Consider the following 22,620-nt stretch of genomic DNA (forward strand, 5'->3'; position numbering starts at 1 on the left):
GTCTAAGTAAAATTTTGTGTCAAGTTTAAGAGGCTACCGATGGATTACACCAAGTTTGTCTAAATTTACTAGCAGAGATAAAAGTGGACTTTTTGAAAGGTTGAAATATTTTTTATTCAAAATAATTGCTAAATTAAATTTAAAGGATTTTTTCGAGTGTTTTATTATTTGTAATTTAAAAAAATTGCTATATTAAATTAGAAAAATCTATTATAAGTATTATATTATACATGGTAAAAATATATTTTTTAATATAGTATTCTGATTTAGCCTTTTTCTTAAGGCGTCAGGGAAAAGTCCAACTCGTCTAGAGATCCCCAAATCTTCAGCACTACCACCTTCTCCCCTCTCCTCCGACTCCCTTCTCCTTTCACAGTCGTGCGTAACCGCCGATCAGCAACCTCCATGAACCGGCAACATCGGCATAGCTTCAATCTTCATCAATGGCGTTGAGATCAACTGGACGTAAGATCTCATTTGACATTCTCTCAACTTTTCTCTCAGATGACGATTACGACTACGATTCCTCCATCATCCCGACTTGCCTCCGATCGAATTCCGATCCTTCTCCTCAGATTATTCCGATCGATGACGCCAAAAGCCCTACCGGAATTCGCAAGAAGAAGAAGAAAAAGAAGAAGCATAGGAGAATTACAGAGCATTCCACGATTTCTGAATTTTCCGTCACGGACGAGGAGCTAGACCGCTCATTCCCTGTGGGAGAATTTAATGCTTACTGTTATAGTGTTGCTCAGAGCAGTAGTGTTGTGGTATGTGAGGAACCTGAGGCGATGCCGCCACCAATGCCTCACAGTAGTTGTTCAGTGGGTTCAGTTACTGGCCTTCCGTTTGGGGAGTTGAGACAAAGAAATGTAATGGTCAATGGAGTGAGCGAAGAGAGTGTTGGGTCACCACAGATTGCCGAGAGAGAAAGTGAAAGTGTTAAGGAATTGGAATCGAGGTCAAACTCGAGAGTTGAAATGGATTTGAATATGGATGGGATTGCAGGGAGGAGTTTGGAGAAGGAGGTCTCTTTAGATTGGAAGAGGTTGATGGCTGAAGATCCCAACCGTAAGTATTCCTTGTTTTAATTTTTTTTCTTATGGTTTTCTAAATATTTTCAGAATGTTTTGACTCAATTATTAACAATATAAGGCAATTGTGGACATCGTTAGCTCTTTCCCTCCCATTTTGCGTGAATGTGTTTGAATGATTTATATTTGTGGTTGATAGATATATAGTGACATGATGTGGTAAGTGCTAAAAGAGTATAAAGGTATAACTTCAAGCTAGAAATACTCTAAATTGCTAATACCTGCCTTTTTAGGGAAGATGCCATAATTTTGGGAAGGACTAAAATTGAATGTAGGTCAACTAAATGGAGTAGAGGCTAGAGGGTCTACATGTTAATGCAATTGGAGAAGTGAATACTGTCAAGCTTATGAAGTTAGGAACTGATAGAATATGCCTAAATCCTCTAGCAAAGCTAGTTATCCTAGGCCTACTATCCTCTAGAATAATAGAAACCTTAACACTTGTGCTTACTGCTTTATGGGGCTTTACCTTAAAATGAATAAGGATCCATTTACGAGGGAAGCAAAACTTGTTGGTTTTGTCAGTATCTTTATCTGTACCAGTTGCTTCTACAACTGAGAAAAAGGATGTTTCTACGCTTATGATCCTTTAACAGATGATATTATAAATCAGTTGGAGGGAAAATCCCTTAGATATCACCAAATGATGGCATTGGTATGTCATGAACACCTAGAAGAATCCTGTTTTATCCATGGTACACGAGGGAATAAGGCAATTGATACGCACTTTATGTACTTGAATGCTATAATTTTGTGAAAACTACACCTGTAGAGAAACAATGGCGATTAGTACTTGGATTGAGAAATTCTAGTTCTTAAGAGAAGCTTGAGTGAGGTGTCCTTAGTCTTCATTTTTTTAATGATGAGAAGCAGTGTCATTGTACTTTAGATGTAGTCATGGCAGTTATTTACCATTTGCTTTGCTCTAAATATCAGACTAAGATAAATTTCTCTTGTTGGGTGGTGGGGAATTGGGATGTCACCATTTGTCTCTAAATTGAATTTAGCTTCTAATTTATTTTAGTTACAGAAGCCTACTTTCCATGTATTCTTTCTTTTCTCTCACTTCAGTTGTGTGGTATTTTGCTAGAAACATTTCCTGTGGATAAGTCGCCAGTGAAGTGCTTCATGGAAGAGATGTATGCTGGTAATTCGTTAAGGAGTACGGTTGCCCTTGGGAATGAGAAAGAGCGGGAAAGAGTTTATGATACCATATTCCGCTTACCATGGCGATGTGAGCTGGTATAATACTTTATTAAGGCACTGCAATATGAAATATTCTCAAATTATATGTTGAGTACGTCTTTCTTTTTGCGCTGAGTTGCCTGTTGTTCACTGCTTGACTTGCATCTTGTGATCCTTGGTTATTTATCTATGCTATAGTATGATAGTGCAAATACTATCTTCTCTTTTTTACTTTCTGATTTCTGTCCGAACTAACTACAGGCCAGGAGGTCAATTCCTTGTTCTTTGTAGTTGTTCTTCTTGGATATGTCTCAGAAACTATCAATATGGTTTAGCTTTATAGATGACTAGAATATTGCTTTTGCAGCTTATTAATGTTGGCTTTTTTGTCTGCTTGGATTCATTCCTCTCACTGCTTACTGTCATGCCCACGAGGTTTATCATGATCTGTTGGAGGTTTCTGAAAACAAGGTTTGCATCTCATACTTTCCTATACCTTTTGTTTGAACTTAAAATGATATATTTTGGGATCTCCACTGTGCGGGGGAGGATTTCACTGGGTACGCTGTAGTTGTTATTATTGTTGTTGTAGTATTGTGACCATACAGCAGATGGGATCAGATGTTTTCTGTAATCTCAAATTAATCCAGTTTGAGGAGTGTTAGATTGTTCTGTGATTTTTTAGATATTTGGATTGTTAAGGTTTGGTTTAATTTGATATGAATCACATATTTATGCAAAGATAGGTATGTAATCTTGCGTAGGATCAGTCTTTTACCAAAACTGTTAACATATGTAATCACTAATATCTTGAACCAAATTTGAGGGGAAAAGGCAAGTTTCTCCTTCATTATGTCATCTTTTCTTCTTTACTAACTGTCTTATTCAAAGAGGCTGATAAATTTTGGTGGTCCTGATATGTGGGAACAGTGTATCAGCAATGGTTTTTAATTACTGGGTTGATCATTAAATTCTTTTGATGTGAAGTCGTAGCTGGTATATGGTGTGCATTGCATAAAATGTCAATTTGAAGGAGAGGAGGGACAGTTATTGGTGGGTGTATTGCTAATAGATTTTTCCCTTTTTATGTATTTTTGGGAGCTTATTACTGATTTGGCATACCTTTGTGTCTTATGTTCTGTTTGGATTTATTTGTGATTGCCTTCATATCTGGATATTGGATCCAATTGTACCATTGTTTTATTAATTATCAGATATTGTATGGTTCATAAAATTAAGAAAAAGACTTAGTACAACTTTTGCTTTCACAAAAAGTTCACGGAGCATAAGCTTGTTTCTTGTATTATTTCATTCCCTATTTTTCTTTTTAAATGTAGGAGTTCAATAGATTGTCAATAAAAACAATAAAAGGGAAAAAGGTTTTTTTTGCTGAAAATAGTGTCCGATTGGTGCCCCCAAGGTGATGTTTTCTCCGAGATTGTTGTCCAGTTGCACTTGGAGAAGTTTTGGTTACTGCCAAGTAACAGTGCCTGGTTAAGTGAATTTGTAGAGAGGAGCTTATCGGAGGAACTATCAGTGGAAGCAAGGATAATGCCCTCAAGTATCTAAGAGGGTGAAAGTTGTGGGTGTATTGCTTTCAAATTTATTTTATTGTGTACCTCTTGAAGTAGGATAGATTCATCAAATTGCAGAGGGAAGAAGAGAGACTGCCGTCTCAATTTACTCTTCAAAGCTGAGAGCGTCCTTTTTTTATTTTTCTTTCCCCTGTTATTGACTTATTATTGTTGGTTATGGTAAATCTAACAAAGATTATTCACCTTCCCATCTGAAGCATATCTTTACTTTATTATTTCCCTAATTCCTTTCCCTTCTTAGCCCTGATTTTGTTGTGTTAAAGTAAATCTATTTACCTGCAGCTTATGTTTACAAAATAACCTGACCATGCTCATGGCAGGCAGTTCAAGAAGCTTTCCGCGGTTGAGCTTTCTGATATTGGCTGTTGTGTCGCCCTGTCTAGTGGAGCGATTTTGTTGCAACAAACAGGTACAGTAAGATCCCTTAATCCTCACCAATACTCTTAGATTTTTTTCACCTGCTAATTACCCTAACCGCACATCTGAGCTTTGACTCTTCATTTCATGGCTTCCTTATCGGGTTCTTTTGGTTAAACTTACCCCGGTTTTCCATTTGCTATCACAGATATCAGCCTAATCTATCACATGATTCGTGGTCAAGGAACAATCAAGCTTTATGTGGTTTACAATGTGTTGGAGGTGAGAAGTTGTCTAGTTGATCTATGATTAAGGCCATGTGATAATTGCTACAAAGTGGTTGTATTTTAGGTCTTCATAGTTTCATATCATGTTGAAGTTGTTTGCACCCTTAAAACATCCTCCTCTATTTCAATTTGTTTGTCTTACTTTCCGTTTTAGTTCGTTTTAAAAAGAATGTCTTTTTCCCTTTTTGACAACTCTCTAATCCCCCTCTACAAAGTGATCTAACTCTTGCGTGTAAGAGAATAGAATAACATTGATGGAGAAGCACCTCTAATCATATGCTCAGATATGTTCATATATCGTTCATCACATATATATCCCTTTTGTTCCAGTCTGGTACAAGATATTGGTCTATTACATGTGCATGTTCCTGTCCTAACATCATTCACTATGCTATAGTATTTTACTGACACTCTTTTTTGAAATTAGTAGACAAGTTTGAGGTTACATTTGCTTTTCTTTGGCAGGTTTTTGATAAACTGTTCCAAAGCTTTGGTGGAGATGTGATGCAGACACTCTTTAATACAGCAGAAGGGCTTGCAAATAGCTCAACGGAAAATACACAATATTGGGTTAGAAGATTTATTGTGGATGAAGTTGTAGCTGTGGCTTCATCAAATATCCTTTTGTATTTTGGTCAATATCAAGAAATTTCATTCCTCGGATTATCTGGTTTCCTTAACTCCCCATACTTGTTCATTCTTTCATCCTGCTAGCTCAAGCCATCACTTTGTCAACCTGTATAGTTGCCCACAACAACGCATTATTTGCTTTGCTTGTATCAAACAATTTTGCGGAAATAAAAAGCAATGTCTTCAAACGCTACAGCAAGGATAACGTTCACAATCTAGTATATTATGGTGAGTTATCTTCTTGCATTATTTATCTGAAACTTTTAGGTTCTCATGCAATGATTAAGAAATTGTTATCTATCTGCTGTTGCCAAGGCCAGTTTGATCTTTATTATGTTGTATGAAGTCTGTCGCTTGTGATCATTTTTAGTCTTCTCTAACCTTTATATACTGGGCATCAATCTTCACATCCAGATTTCTATGATTCTCATGGTTACATCAAGTGTTAGAGACCTTAGATATACTGCTGTTTCACATTGTTGGTTCCTCCACCACTACTGGACTTGGTCTTTCAGTTTGTTCGGGTTGTGTTAAATGTTAACAAAAATAAAAGCTTAACCCACAAAATACAAATAAGGTGATGATTGTTGAGTCCTTCGTGGATCATTGTTTTGACTGACAGTGTGAGTGGTGTATTCCAACACACAGATAAATGATTGTATCTGATCTGCCATGTTATATGTGCACAGAGAAGTGCTCCGAGTATTTAGGTGCAGAGTAAAATATATTGTTTGTAATCAAAGGTGTTTTGAAGACAATCATAGCTCTATCCAGTAACTGAAGATGAAGTGCCTAGCCCTTTTCTATTTTTGGTGTAAAGATGAATATATGGAAGACATAGAGTCTTTTATTGATGTCCTAGGATCTCTGTAAGTAGGTTATACTGTAGTAGGTCTTCCTATATTTCCTTGTAAGTATGGATAGCTGTAGTTTTTATGCAGCAAATAGTATTTTCAAAATAAATAAATAAATGCATGAAGTAGAAATGGTTGTGAAACCTACTTTACTATAAATGGTAGCAGCACTACTTTATCATTACCCTCATATGGTGTCTATTTATTGTTAGTATTCAGTTTATGTATAGCTAGTACCAATCTTACCCAACCTTCTCCCTCTCTAACTAGAAGAATTGCAACACAGAAAATGATTCCCTCTTCCCTCAACATAGTGCTTCTTGGCTCCTCAGAAAAAGGAAGCTGAATGCTAATTTTGGTATTGCCTATCGATAGATTTTTGATTTTAGTGCTGGGTGTGGGCTTTTTTGTTTTTCTTGTTCCTCCTGTTTTACTAGTTGCCATGTTCACACATCCATGTATTAGTTGCCGACTACTTATTTGTTGTTCTACTTATTGTTTTGTTTAAGCTTAGCGATGTTTGGAAATGCTCAGATCTTCTGTACTGATTTCATTTCCAAGGTTGTGCTTGATTAATAAGCTTCTGTGCATTTAAACTTTAATTTCATTGGCTGTTGGCAGATTCAGTGGAACGGTTCCATATTTCAGCATTTCTCTTATTTGTCTTAGCTCAAAACCTTCTGGAGGCCGATGGACCTTGGTTTGGAAGTTTTCTTTGTGTAAGGCCTGCTCCTGATAACTCCTTGTGCAATGAAATGATTAATTACCTGAATTGTTTTCATAAGAAACATTTACTCTTTTTCTCAAAAAAGAAGAAGAGAAACACTTGCTCTTCCTAGCAATTGGCTCATATTAGAAACTTCTTTTTAATTCTTGCAGAATGCACTCGTTGTCTATGTAAGTGAGATGACAATTGATATCATCAAGCATTCATTCATCGCAAAATTTAACAACATCAAACCAATTGCGTTTTCAGAATTTCTTGAAGATCTGTGTAAGCAGGTACTCCTAATTTACAGGCTGATGTTTGGCTTGGCTGGTACAGTCGAGTTATTTAAGCTGGATAGCTTGAATAGTTTGTAGTGTGTACTGCTTTATTGCTACAAGTCTTCATCCTGCTAAGCTGTTGTGGAATCTAGCAAGTTCCTCTGTTTTGATGATGCGGGTTTTCACATTACTCTTATTTTGACTTTCAACAGACACTGAATATCCAAACAGACAATGTAAAGAATAACCTCACTTTTGTCCCTTTGGCGCCTGCTTGTGTGGTGAGTTTTTTTCTTTCTGAATTTGACTGAAGCTACCATTTCTTCCTTTTATTTTTTTGTGAATCACATCATGGTTTCTTTAAAAATGGAAAATAGGGGAATAGGGATTTATTCACTTGAGCCCTATCCGTTTTATCCAGAGCTGATGTATTCCTTACTGAGCAGCCTATTTGCATGGCAGGTAATCCGTGTGTTACGTCCTGTGTTTGCTGCTCATCTTCCCTATAATCCGCTACCTTGGAGGCTCTTTTGGATTTTCCTTCTGTCCGCAATGACATTTGTTATGCTTGCAAGCCTCAAAGTAATGATTAGCATTGGGCTAAAAAAACATGCTAGATGGTATATAAACAGATGCCAGAATAGAAAACTTCACAGCGACTAAGATAGGATATCATGATGGAAGTTGCATTTTTTGCCTCAGATTTAGAGATGTCCTTTGTATGAGAAGACAAGGAGGGTGGGGGGCAGGTAAGGTTGGGTGAGATCTGGTTGGAAGTTTCTGTTGCTGCTCCCAGCACTCAGCAGTTATAGCTTCGAGCTACTGATCGTGCAACAGGATGCACTCATGTGGAAGTATTTACGTTAAATGATCAGATGGCCCATACTTCCATTTTTGTATAGGGAGAAGGTCCATATAATAATGAGGAAGTTATATTGATTAATGTATTTCATGTGCAATTATTTAAAACCTTTTTCTAAATTGTTATTTCGAACAAATGTCTGAACTTCCTTGGTAGATTCGGAAAAGATATATTGATGGCTAATTCACATAAAGCTGTGGAGGGTAAGAGCGAGCATCGAAAGGACCTACGCTTGGCTGTGGTGGTGGTGGAATTTGTTAAGCTGTTGTTTATAGTGTTTCTTAGGAAGTTGGAGAGGGACGTTTGATTCTTGACTCTGTAGCTGTTCTTATCTACCAGCGTTTAAAGGATGTATTTCTTACCATAGCTTCATGCCTCTTTATTTCTTATGGTCAGTTACTTGCAGATCCCTTAGTGTTGCTAAGAGGATACATAGGTCGATTTGTTTTTTCTTTAAAAGATAATTAAGTCAATTATGTCGATTTATTTAATTTATAAATTGAATCAAATCAACGAAAATAGATCGTTTCGGTTTTAAGTACTTCGAATGGATACAAAAATATCCTTTATCCACCTTTCAATTTTAAAATACTTTTAACGTCCACTTTTTGGTAAAAAATATTCTTGATGTTAATTCTTTAGCTCATATTTGTCTTTATTTTTAATAGCTCTTTTAAAATAAAATAATTAAATTTTACAAGCGATAATTATCTATAGTAGTTATAAAGTAGAAGTTATTACCATCAGACAACAACAATTATTTACAGCAATAGCTGTTTCAATCTATCTGTTAGGAGTTATTCATAGGAGTTATTCATGTTTTATATAAATATTTGTACTCTGGGAGAATTCTTGTGTCTGGAGATTTGTCCACTCCATATGGACATTATTATTGGTTAAAGCAGTGTAAAGATTCTTGCACTTTATTTAACTAGTGAAGTTTCATTTCCATTTCGTTTTGATATCAATTTCTATCATTTTGGTATCAATTTCTATCATTTTGGTATCAGAGCATATTGATCCAATATGGTTAATACCAGATCTTCTACTTCGCAATCACAAGAAGACGTTCTCATATGTTGAAACCCTTGCGCAATAACTATCTGCTATTGCATCAAAATTAAACACAATTGATTTATTAGTAACAAATGTTGCTTCACTGAAAGTCCAGACTAGTCAGATCCAACAAGAGAAACCAGTCATCGAACCGTAATAGAGGAAAAAGTGCAAATGTTGCAAAAAGAGGAAGATACATCGATAATACAGGGTGGCCAAAAAATCTCTCCGGAGGCCATACACCAAGATGGATTTTCCCATATTTGAAGGAGGATACCCTAGAGGTTGGATTTTGAAGCATAAAAATATTTCTGCTACTACCAAATTCCAGATGAACACAAAGTTGACATTGCTGCTATGTATCTAGAAGGTGATGCTCTCTTCTCTCAGACAAACTGTGAACGAACTTCTATCGGTAAGAACTTGTTAAAACATTACAAGAAAATTATGGGCTTGCAGAGTTCCAAATCCGAAGGCATCTATGTAGCATCAGCCAAACTGGTTAAATACAGAAGTACCATCAAGAATTAGCAAAACGTTCATCTAGGCTAGATCACTCTCTTAGGGGTTTTCATGAATGAGATTAAACAAGAACTCAAATAAGATATGAGAATTCATAAGCCTACAACTGTTTATAAAGTCATGAGCCTTGCAAAAGAATTTGAGCAAAAAGAATTTGAGCAATGGAATGATGCAGGTACAAGTGACCTTGCTGAAATTTCATTCCATGTCTTTCTAGGTAACACAATAGGCACAACAATGAAACTTCAAGGGACCTTAAATGGACGCAAGGTGATGCTTTTGGTTGATACCCACAATTTTATTTCAAAAAAAATGTTGAAGAATTACAGTTACCCGCTCAAGTTGTGCCCTATTTCGGAGTGCAGATTTGCAATGGAGACATCATATTTGCAACCGTGTGTGCCAAAATCTTATTGTTAAATTCCCTGGATTAACTATTGATCAAGATATTTATCCTTTCTCTGTTGGAGGAGCAGATTTAGTGCTTGGAATTAAGTGGCTTGCTTCTTTAGATACGGTTCAAGCAAATTGGAATGAGATGTTTTTATTTTTAATTTAAATGAGAAGCGATAAAAACTTCAAGGGGTTGCAAAAATCAAATGCACAAGTTGCTTTTCAGTGTTTCTCTAAGGAGGTTGATACTTCAGGTAATTCTCTACCCATTGATATCCAGAGTTTGCTTCATAAGTTTGAATCAATTTTTGAAGAACCCAATGCCCTACCACCTTTTCGTCAACACATTCATTCTATCCTTTTGATTCCTAAGACCACCCAACATCCGTCCGTATCGTTATCCGTATTTCCAAAAATCAAAAATTGAAAAACAAGTTTCTAAATTACTAAAAAAGGGTTTTATAAGGTTAAGTACCAGTACAATTGCTAGCCCTACCCTTCTCGTCAAGAAAAAAGACAATACATGGTGTATGTGCATTGATTATAGAGGTCTCAACCAAATGACTATTCCAGGTAAGTACCCTATTCCAAATATTGATGAGCTTCTAGACGAATTGCATGGAGCAACTATTTTTTCGAAGATTGATTTGCATTTTAGTAACCACCAGATACGTGTTGATCTACCCGACATTCATGAAATTGCTTTTCATATTCATTCTGGACATTATGAGTTTACTATTCTGCCATTTGGTTTCACTAATGCTCTTTCGATGTTCTAATGTGCTATGAATGATTTGTTCAGACCACATCTGCGCAAATTCATTCTTGTATTCTTTGACAACATCTTGGTATAAAGTCAGACTTTTGAGCAACATATCAGTCATTTGGAACTTTCTCTCCAACTTCTAAGAGACAATTGTTACTATGCCAAAACTTTTAAATGTTCATTTGGGCAAGTCCATATTTCTTTTCTGGGTCATGTGATTTCAGAAAAAAGGTTGGTGTTGATCAGGATAAAGTTCAAGCGGTCTTGGAGTGGCCAGTACATTAATGTGAAAGACTTACGTGGATTTCTTGGGTTAACAGGTTATTATGGCAGATTTGTGAAGGGTTATGGAATGATGGATCAACCACTCACTGAACTCACCAAAATAAATGCTCTTCAATGGTCGAACTCCGCAGAGAATGCTTTCCAACTTCTAAAGCAAGATCTAATAATTGTTCCGGTACTACAACTTCCAGATTTCACTCAATTATTTGTGGTGGAATGTAATGCTTCTTCAGAAGGAATAGGGTCTATCTTCTTTAGGATGACCATCTTATTGCTTATTTTAGTAAGGGACTTTCTCATTTCAGTCGTTTGAAGTCTACTTATGACCAAAAATTGCTTGCTCTTATTTTAGCTTTGCAAAAGTGGAAACACTACCTCTTGGGCCATCATTTTTTTGTCCGAACAGATCATTGCAGCCTCAAGTATCTCCATTCTTAACGTATTACTACTAATGAGCAACAAAGATTATTAATGAAATTGCTTCCCTTCGACTTCACAATTGTTTAAAAAGCTGAGAAAGACAATTTGGGAGCTGATTCTCTTTCAAAGAGGCCATTAAATTCTGAATTTCGTGCTCTTGCTATTTCTGTGCTGATGGATTTCTCCAATTGGCAAAATGCTCTCCAAGCAGATACATATACTCGTGAGATTATTCAAGCTATTCACCATGATCCTTCCTTACAACCAAATTTTCATCTTGTGGTTCAGAAACTTTATTTCAAGGAAATATTTGTCATTCTGAATCAATCTTCAATTCGACAAGAGCTTCGCTCAGAGTTTTGAGGAACATCTTCTGCCGGGCATAAAGGATATTTAAAAACCTTGAATCGCCTTTCCTCCAACTTTTTCTGGCCAAGGATGAAAGATGATGTTAAGATATTTGTTCAGAACTGTTTGGTTTGTCAACAAGCCAAATACCAAGCTCTAGTACCTGCTGGACTTCTACAACCCTTGCCTATACCTAAAAGAATTTGGGAAGATGTCTCACTTGACTTCATTGTAGGACTTCCCAAATCTGGTGGTTTTGATATAATTTTGGCTGTCGTAGATCGTCTCAACAAGTATTCTCATTTCATCCCACTCACTCATCCATATACTGCCAAGATTGTTGCTTGCGTAGAAATTGTGCGACTTCATGGCATTCCTCGGCTAATTATATCTAATCGGTGTTTGAGTTCCTTAATGATTATGATATGATTGTGCATTACCATCCTGGTAAGACGAATGTAGTGGAAGATGCTCTTAACAGATTATCTATGGGTAGTGTAGCCCATGTTGAGGAGGAAATGAAGGAACTAGTGAAAGATGTTCACAGGCTTGCTCACTTGGGAGTTCGCCTTATGAGCATATCAGACAGTGGTGTAACAGTTTAGAATAGGGCAGAATCTTCTTTGGTATTGGAGTTTAAGGAAAAGCAAAACAGTGATCCAATCTTGTTTGAACTTAATGGTGCAGTGCATAATCAGAGAGTGGAGGTTTTCTCCCAAGGGGGAGATGGTGCACTTCGCTACCAGGGTAGACTGTGTGTGTGTTCCTGATGTGGGTGAGTTGAGACAACATATTCTTGTAGAAGCCTATAACTCCAGATATTCTATTCATCCAGGTGCCACTAAGATGTATCGTGATCTTTGGGAAGTCTATTGGTGGAATGGCATGAAGAGGGATATAGCAGATTTTGTGAGTAAGTAAGTGCCCCAATTGCCAGCAAGTCAAGGTAGAACATCAGAAATCAGGGGGTATGACTCAAGAGATCGATATTCCTACTTAGAAGTGGGATGTGATCAATATGAATTTCATCATAGGGTTACCTCGTACTCATAGACAACACGACTCCATTTGGGTGATAGATGATAGGATGACTAAGTATTCTCGCTTTTTGGCACTACAGATTCGGCAGAGGACTATGCCAAGCTTTGCATTAATTAAATTGTGAGGTTGCATGGGGTTTCTTTGTCTATCATCTTAGATAGAGGTCCTCAGTTTACCTCTCATTTCTAGAAGTCATTTCAGAAGGGTCTTGGTGCTCAAGTTAACCTTAGCACAACATTTCATCCGCAGATGGAAGGACAGGCAGAGAGTACCATTCAGACCCTAGAGGATATGTTGAGGGCTTGTGTGATCGATTTCAAGAGTAGTTGGGATGATCACCTTCTTCTTATTGAGTTCTCTTACAACAATAGCTACCACTCTAGCATTCAGATGTCCCTTATGAGGCATTGTATAGGCGTAGATGTAGGTCTCCTATTGGTTGGTTTGAAGTAGGTAAGCAGCTTTTATAGGGCCATATTTAGTCTCTTATGCTACGGAGAAAATGAAACTCATTGGAGATAGACTTAAGACAACCCAAAGTCGTCAGAAATCTTATGTAGATGTAAGAAGAAAGGAACTAGAGTTCCAAGTTGATGATTAGGTTTTCCTAAAAGTGTAACGTATGAAGAGGGTAATGAGATTTGGAAAGAAAGGGAAGCTCAGTCCTAGATATGTAGTCCCTTACAAGATCATGAAAAGGGTTTGCAAGGTGGCATATGAGTAAGAATTGCCAGCAAAATTAGCAGCAGTGCATCCCATTTTTCACACCTCACTATTGAGAAATGTGTGGGTTATCTAGCATCCGTAGTGTGGTTGTGAAAGATAGACTTTATTATAAGGATGTACCAGTTGATATTCTTGATCGTCAGTTTAGGAGGTTGAGGAATAAAGAAGTCGCTTCAGTCAAGGTTTTGTGGAGGACTCAGTCCATAGAGGGAGCTACTTGGAAAGTAGAAGCAGCCATGAAAGCCAAGTATCCTCACCTCTTTCCTTCCGATTCGACTCCAACTTGAGGTAATAGTTCCTCTTCATTTTTTTAGTCATTCATGCGTGAATTCATCCTTAGAATCGTGTTCCTCATTTTGTACTTGCATTTTCAGCGTAATTGCGTGTTCTTGGAACTTAATTCAATTAGAAACTTAGTTCTCAGTGTTTAGTGGTAGGGATTGCAACATCTCTCTCCCTTTATTTCAGCTAGTTTAGTCATCATTCGAGGACGAATGTTCCCAAAAAGGAGATAATGTAACACCTCACATCCAAAATAAACAAAAAAAATGCAGATTTTTAGAAGTTAAAAAGATGCCAGAGACGGAGCTAACTACGGACCGTCAGTCGACTTTATCGATGGGCATGTTGACTCTCAGTTCTATTGAGAAAGGAGTCACTTAACCATGTTGATTAGTTAACTAACAGTTCTGAATAGTTAGCTGATAAGTGTAATTAGTTGTAACTAATTCTGTTACTGTGATTCTGTTGTACACTTGTGATAGTTTGATACAATAGTTAGTTAGACTATAGCTTATATATATATATATATATATATATATATATATATGTATGTATGTATGTATGTATGTATGTATGTATGTATGTATAGTACAATGAAAACTAACTTCTCACAATAATAAAATGCTCATAGCCGATTTCTCCATTTTCTTCTTCTCTTTCAATGTGTTATTCATGGTAGAAGAGTAGATATTTTCTCATGGTATTAGAGCTTCAAATCACCAGTTGATTCATCCATTAATTGATCCTCATTTCAGTGCGTCCTTTTTGATACTCTATTTTCTTTCGCGATCTGAATTTCTGGGGAAAATGGTGAGCACAAATACAATCAACGATGTTAGAAGAATCACAATCATCCATTATATCTCATGCAACCTGAATCTCCAGGATCTATGTTGATGACAGCCCAGCTCACAGGTGTGGAGAATTATTCGTTATGGAGTCGGTTGATACTCCTAACTCTTTGAGCCAAGAGCAAAGCAGGATTTGTTTTTGGAACTTGTAAAAGGAGAGATTATGCTGCTACTTTGGGAGAACAATGGGAAAAATGCAATGTGTTTGTCCTGTCATGGATTTTGAATTCAGTTTCAAAGGAATTGATGAGTGGGATCATCTATGCATCTGATGTTGCAAATGTTTGGGCAGATCTGAAAGAGAGGTTAGATAAAGTGGATGGATCGCGAGACTATCAGCTTCACCGTGAGATCTGTACCATCACACAAGGTACCTCATATGTTTCTGATTATTTCACTCGATTGCAACTTCTTTGGGACGAAATGATGCCCTCGTAGCTTCACCGTCATGTAAATGTGATAAATCAGTAATATATGCTAGTCATTTGCAGTACATGATGCTATTTGCCTTTTTGATGGGATTGAATGAGTCGTACAACCAGGCTCGTAGCCAAATCCTAATGATGATTCCCTTACTCTCTGTAAACAAACCTACTTAATGGTGATCTCTGATGATTGCCAAAGAGTCAATGCAGGTTCCTACTCAGGAGGATATTTAGGTATTCCTACATCTTTGTATGCTGGTAAGGATGTAGGTGCTTCTACCTCGCAAAGGCAATTTGCTGGTAATAGTTCATCATTACAAAGTGACTTTGGCACTTCTACTTCAACTGCATTGTATGCTGGTAGACCTAATCAACGACAACCTTTCTATAAGCAGAAGAGAGATTATACTTTACTATATGACGTCTTCAAGATGAAAGGGAACTAAAGATATATGTTATCGAGTTGTTGGATATCCACCTAACTACAAATTTAAGAAGAAACCTGGACCTCCTGCAAGAAATGGCAGCAATGAAAATGGAAATAGGATGGCTCATGTAAATCTTGTTGAGGATAATTGTTACTATTGGACCAACAGCTCCGATGTTCACACAAGAGCAATATAGTCAGCTCCTCAAAATGTTGAATAAGGAGAACAATGATATCCCAGCTTTCAATCAAGCAGGTACAAATAATTTGTTTTCCATAGGCACTAAACTAAAGCATTGGGTAGTGGACTTTGGTGCAACAAAACATACTACAGCATCTCTAGATGAACTATTTTATATAGTAGCTCTAGAACAAGGTGATCAAACACATGTACAATTGCCTAATGGTGACACCACTTTAATATCCCATACTGGTAGTTACAATTGGGGTAATGGTGATGTATTAACCAATGTTCTAGTAGTCCCTAACTTCCGCTATAACCTACTCTTTGTGTCTCAGTTGACTAGATAATTTCATTGTTCAATAATTTTTTTCCCTGAGTTTTGAGTTTTCTAGGACCTCTGAACTGCGAAGGTCAAGGGGATTGGTAAGGAGACTGGAGGTCTTTACTTTCTGTTGAATAAAGGTGTTGGAGATAGAAGCCAATTGCATAAATGTGACAGCTCAGGTTGTACATAATGAAGAAGCTACTACTGCAGAGTTAATGAATTTCAAAACCACCAGGGAGGACCACTTGCTATAGAATATGATACTTGGTCACCCTTCTTTTCTACTTTGAGAAAACTGATACATACTACAGATAGTCATGTCAATGATTGCTTAGTTTTTCCATTAGCTAAACAAACAAGACTTTCATTTCCTGTATCATCTACTAGAAGTAATTCTATATTTGACTTGCTCCACATTGATGTTTGGGGTCCATATCAGGTTAATACTCATGCTGTTTACAAGTATTTTTTGACTATAGTTGATGATTGTTCCAGAATAACATGGTTGTATATGCTGAGATCGAAATCTGATACTTTCACAGTCTTAAAGTGTTTCTTTCAAATGGTTAAGATTCAATTTGATCATAATGTAAAGGTTGTTAGATCAGATAATGGAGGTGAATTCTTCAATATTGAATGCAATGCATTATTTGAGTCATTAGGCATCATTCATCAAAGTAGTTGTCCCCATACTCCACAACAAAATGGAGTGGTTGAAAGAAAACATAGACATGTATTAGAAGTAGCAAGGGCCATCAGATTTCAAAGTGGTCTACCTATCAGGTTTTAGGGGGAATATGAGTTATCTGCCATGTACTTGATCAACAGACTACCTACTCCTATTTTACAAAGAAAGTCACCTTATGAAGTATTTTACAAGAAAAAACCCTCCTTAGATCATCTCAGAACCACTGCTGTTTATGCTTTGCTACCATACTTTAGAGAAAAGATAAATTCTCTGTCAGGGTTGATGCTTGTGTTTTGCTGGGATAATCACTTACTCAAAAGGGTTATATTCTCTATCATATTGCTGAAATAAGGTTCTTAGTCGGTAGAGATGTGGTGTTCAAAGAAACAATATTCCCATTCAAGTCCTTGCACAAGGATTGCTCACAAAATTTGTTTCCTGACACTTCCCAACTATCAGAGTTAGATGTCATAGCTAATCATGCACCTGACATTCAAGTAATACCTACAATGGTAGATGATGGTAGTGATGATGAAATGATGCACAATGCTATGACAGGTACTAGTGTGAGGACACAAGATGAAGTTGAGAAACCTGTAATCATGCCTCCTATTATAAGGAAATCCAGTAGAGTTGTGATCAAGCATGTTTGGCATCAAGATTATGTGACTGCTACTAAGAAGACAGTAAAGATCCACAACCTCATTCCTTGTCTAACTATGTATCTTATCAAAGTATTTTTCCTAAATACATGGCTTGTTTAAGTAAGTTTTCAGTTGTTTCTGAGCCCAATTCTTATGAAGAAGCAGTGCAAGATGTGAAGTGGATAGATGCAATGCACAAGATCTTCAAGCTCTTGCAGATAATGGGACTTGGAACCTAGTCCCTTGGCCACATGGAATGCCTGTGATAGGATGCAAATGGGTTTTTAAGATCAAATACAAAATGAATGGTGATGTGGAAAGGTATAAGGCTAGATTGGTAGCAAAAGGTTACAACCAAACAGCTGGTATAGATTATTAGGAAACTTTTTCGCCAGTAGTAAAGATGGTGACAGTAAGGACCACTATTGCATTAGCTGCTGCAGAAAATTGGTGTTTATATCAAATGGATGTCTACAATGCCTTATTACAAGGTGATCTCACAGAAGAAGTGTTCATGGAATTGCCTAAAGGTCTATCAGTTGCATCAGATCACACACAACCTATGGCTTGCAAACTTGTGAAATCTCTTTATGGCCTCAAGGCAATGGAATTTCAAACTTATAGAAGCATTATTGCAATCTGGATATAGTCAATATCAGTTGCATTATTCCTTGTTCACTAAGTAACAAGGTGCTGGTTTGGTTGTCATCTTGGTGTATGTTGATGATTTTCTTATCATAGGCAACAATGCAACATTTATTCAAGAAACTAAGGAGGTTCTTCATAAATGGTTCAAGATCAAAGACCTTGGAGAGTTAAAATTCTTTTTAGGGATTGAATTCAGCCGATCAAAAAAGGGCATTCTAATGAGTCAAAGAAAAGATGCATTCGAATTATTGGCTGAAGTTGATGTCACTGCAGGTAAACCAGCCAATACTCCCCTAGAATGTAACATCAAACTAACTACAACTTCTGACGAAGGCTGTGGTGAGGAGGAGTTTTTTCATGATGTTTCTCAATATCAAAGAATGATTGGTAAGTTGTTATACTTGACTATTACTAGGCCGGATATTGACTACACTGTACAAACCTTGAGTCAGTTTTTACAAAGACCTAAAGTCCAACATTGGCAAGCAACTCTTAGGCCCTTAGGTATATCAAGAATCAACCAGGCTTGGGACTTCTCATGTCTTCACAAAAGGATATGTGTCTAACTGGTCTCTGTGATGCTGATTGGTCTGCATGTCTAAATACCAGAAGATCTGTAACAGGGTACGTATTGAAATTAGGAGACTCCCCATTTTTTGGAAATCCATGAAACAAGACGCAGTCTCAAGGAGCTCATCAGAGGCAAAGTACATAAGCTTGGCCTGCTTGACAGCTGAGATTGTTTAGGTAACAAACTTACTGAAGGAATTAGGCATTAAGATTAAAAAACCAGTCAGTGTATTCTATGATAGTAAAGCAGCAATTCAAATTGCTTCAAACCCTGTATTCCATGAATGAACTAAGCACATAGAGATCGATTGCTATTTCATTAGAGAAAAAATTCAACAAGGAATGATCAACACATTATACGTTCCTACTACAGACCAGCAAGCAGATATATTGACTAAAGCTCTGAGAAGAGTACAACATGATTTTTTGCTATCCAAACTTGGTGTTCTGAATGTTTTCATCACACCTAGTTTGAGGAGGAGTATTTAAAAAGTAGTCACCTAACCATGCTAATTAGTTAACTAACAGTTCTGAATAGTTAGCTGATAAGTGTAATTAGATGTAACTAATTCTGTTACTATGTAACAATTGTTTAGGTATATATATATATATATATATATATATATTTATATGTATATGTATAGTACAATGAAAACTAACTTCTCATAATAATGAAATGCTCATAGTTGATTTCCCTCTTTTTTTCTTCTTTTAACGTGTTGTTCATGAGTAGATATTTTCTCAAGGACCAGTACGGACCGTTAGTCATTTTACGGTCTGTCAGTCAACTTCATCGATTGAACATCTAACTTCCAGTTCTCACTCGCCAATGACTGTCGACCAGTACGGAGTGTCAATTGACTTACGGTCCGTCAGTCGACTCCGTCGATTGATCATCTTACTTCCAATTCTCAGTCCCGAACAAAGATCGACTAGTACGGACCATCAGTTGATTCCATTGATTCGTCAGCTGACTTTCAGCTCTCAATCACAAATGACGATCGACCAATACGGACCGTCATTCAACTTACGGTTCGTCAATCGACTCTGTCAGTGACTTCGAAAACTTTTAAGGCAAGGGTCTTTTGGTCTTTTCCTTGTTTGTTTGGCCCCTAAGCTACATCAGTTAAACCCTAAATCATGAGGTCTTAGTCAGTATAAGCCTAGAAACATAACTAAAACTTACCCAAGTCAAAATCGTTAATCAAAACTTAGAAAATTAGAAGCAAGAGAGGAGAAAAAGGTCAAGAATCCTAGTTTAAGAACGCAGAAAGTTACCTTCAATTCCAGCCCTGAAATCGAAAGATTTCTCTGTGGAATTCATCACTAGGTATGTCAAATTTTACTAGTGGAATTCATCACTATGATAAAAGATGTTGAGGAGTTTCTACCACCCTTGCCGAACAATGACAACACTTTGTATCCTCCACATGAATATTCAATCTCATCATTCTATACTTGGTGAGCAGTCTGTTATGGTTTGCTAACCATATAATAAATCTATGTTTTGGCTGCATAATTTTTGTCCATATAAGGTTTGCTTCCCAAAGCCTGGTTTGAGCCCCTATCAGTACATTATAGCTCCTTGTTACTGAATAAGTGTCACATTTTGTCAGCTTGTATTTATCATTTTGGTACCAATCTACCATCTTAGTTTTCAGAGAGTTCAACTTTCTCCAGTACCAACTACAATCTGTTGGTGGTATGTGATTCCAAATATTTCCATGTTGCTTTATATACACCCTATGTACCCATTTTACCCAGAGAATGTCTTGTTTTTCTGATACCTACCATAATAACTTCCCAACGGAAGCTTCATTCCAATTTCCGCACCCTTTAACATTTAGTCCTCCAAATTTCTTTGGGAGGCACACCTTGTCCCACACATGTGAGTTTTTGGTCATTTTCAAATGGCCAAAACTTCTAGATCAATATGAGTTAGATCCAGTTCTTTATATGGTTGGAAAACCCTTGAAGAGATCTTTCCAACGCCGCCAAGTTTGCTCGATTAGAATGTCGTATGAGGGAGATATGCCTTTCGAAAGTTGGTCTGTTGGACTGAGGAAAGTCCAACCCGGATTTTAGTAAGGGTAAAGTGGTCTTTTCACCCTACTATTTTCTAATTCGTTTTAAGGAATTAGTAGGGGTAAAACTAAGCCTTATTCAGTTTTAAAAAATTTGAATACGCTTAGGGCTTGGGAGAAAAGAGAAGATAAGAGGAAGATGAAGAATCCTTCAAGAACGCTAAGGTTTCGCAGTGGAATTCATCGGGGTGATCCTTATCGAGGTATGTGAGATCTTTCGATGTTGGGTTCGTTCTCCCACATACCAACATGTATAATTCAACGAGTTTTGAATAGATTGAATGATAAATATTGAAGTTCTTGATGAACAATTGTTGAATTCTTGTTGGTTGAGTTGTAGTATGTCTTTAGTTGTTTTGATCCATGTTTCCGAGCTTTTTTACGAGTCTAAACTGTTGAGTATTGAGAATTTTAGTGATTCTAAGTGTTTGGGAAAAGATCCATGGAAGTTTAGAAGGTTTAGAGTTGAAAATTGGAGAAGAAAAGTTGGAAATCCGGCGCCGCGCTTGCCAGATCCCCTGACGAAAGGCTCTGCCTGACAGGCCTTGGAGCGCCGCGCCAGCCAGAACGCCTCAGACCAGAGTCATCTCGTCAGGCTCTGGCGCTCCATGCCTCTCAGAGCTCCAAGGTCACCTGGAGACCCCATTCTTTTCCTATCTTTTTGTACTAGTTCCTAAGTGATGTACCCACATTTCTTTATTGATTCTAACACTCTAAAGTACATCTAAACATCATGAAATCATCCATAAACATGAGATCATGATCCTTGATTCCATAATTAAATTTAACTAAAGATAATATCAAAGTCAAAGAAGTTAAGAGTCAAGTCTAAAGGTTAAAAAGCAAGTCAAAGTGAGTTTCGAAAGTATCCAAGAGTCTTTAACAAATATTTTTAACTTTGTTTTAAGACTCAAGTTACAAGTTAAGCAAGAGTAAAGAGTTGAGTTCCTTCTCTAAATTTATAAGGGGACTAAGTAATCCCTAAGAGTTACAAATGTTTTTACACTTAAACAAGTAAAGAGCCTTCGGACTAGTTTTCAGACAGAAGTAATAACTTTATAAAATGAAGCAAACAGGAAAACTAAGATTTCCAAGAGATCTATTAAAGCTAAGGTTTGAGCACTAATCTGAAATTACAAAATCAGTATGTTTTAAAAACATAATAGCCATTATATATTGGAAGTAGTATGGAGCACCGATGTGGAAATGTGAGTTTCATACTAACTCAAGTCTCCATGAAAATCATGTAACCATCATGCGTAGAAGAGGGACATACTTTTTAGATGAACCCTTTTCACATAATACTAGTGGATCCATTAGGCAGTTCAAATCCTATACTCTAGCACGATTAGGATGGTCGGGCAACATAGGTCGAGTAACGCTATATCATCACTATAGCTCTTAAGTGATGGTTGTCGATTGGAGAAGATCACACATAAGTTATTGTATTTTCATATACATGAGTTATTAGTATCTTTACATACCTCTCAGAGATTTATTGTATCCACATATATATTCAGAGTGTACAACATGTTTTCAGTCAGCTTTTCTTTATATTGCATTTACTTTTAAATTGCAGGAGTAGTTATTCATGAGTTGAACAGAGCCAAGGTAAGTGTTCCTTCTTACTCCTTTTCCAGCTTAAGTGCTGCATTAGTATCCAACTCTCATACTCGTATACTCAATGTACTGATGCCAGGTAGCCTGCATCATATTATGATGCAAACGCAGGGAACTAGGATTAGGTTTCGACGCATCGTTGATCCAGTGAGCAGCTCAGAGTCAGTTGGTGAGCCTCCCATCATTCTGGAGGACATCTTTAGTTTTAGCTATTTTTTTAGTATTCAGTTGTTAGGATGGTTGGGGGTCCTGTCTCAACATCCATCTTCATATTAGAGGCTTCATAGACAGATGATATTCGTTTTCTTAGTCTTTCCTTTCACTTGCAATTGACTAAGACTTGGGTTGCCACTTCGGCTAATTAATTTCCTTAAAGTTATTTCTTGAGATTATATATTATGTTAAGTCTTCCACTAAGTTAAGTAACCCAGGCCAAGGGTACACTCAAGGCCAGAAATGGTCAT

At 37.0% G+C, this 22,620-nt stretch overlaps 1 protein-coding gene across 1 annotated transcript; it reads left to right on the plus strand.

Moving 5' to 3' along the window:
* The first annotated feature begins 265 nt into the window (after positions 1 to 265).
* LOC107023709 (protein POLLEN DEFECTIVE IN GUIDANCE 1) lies at positions 266 to 8,217 on the plus strand. Its single transcript, XM_015224486.2, has 11 exons — positions 266 to 1,071; positions 2,185 to 2,336; positions 2,647 to 2,750; positions 4,195 to 4,283; positions 4,440 to 4,513; positions 4,984 to 5,134; positions 5,209 to 5,376; positions 6,624 to 6,721; positions 6,882 to 7,004; positions 7,202 to 7,270; positions 7,452 to 8,217. Exons 1-11 carry the CDS (start codon positions 444 to 446, stop codon positions 7,650 to 7,652), a joined length of 1,857 nt encoding a protein of 618 aa, XP_015079972.1. The 5' UTR covers positions 266 to 443; the 3' UTR covers positions 7,653 to 8,217.
* The last annotated feature ends 14,403 nt before the right edge of the window (positions 8,218 to 22,620 follow it).

The sequence above is a fragment of the Solanum pennellii genome, chromosome 6 (genome assembly GCF_001406875.1).
Source record: "Solanum pennellii chromosome 6, SPENNV200".
Taxonomy (NCBI): domain Eukaryota; kingdom Viridiplantae; phylum Streptophyta; class Magnoliopsida; order Solanales; family Solanaceae; genus Solanum; species Solanum pennellii.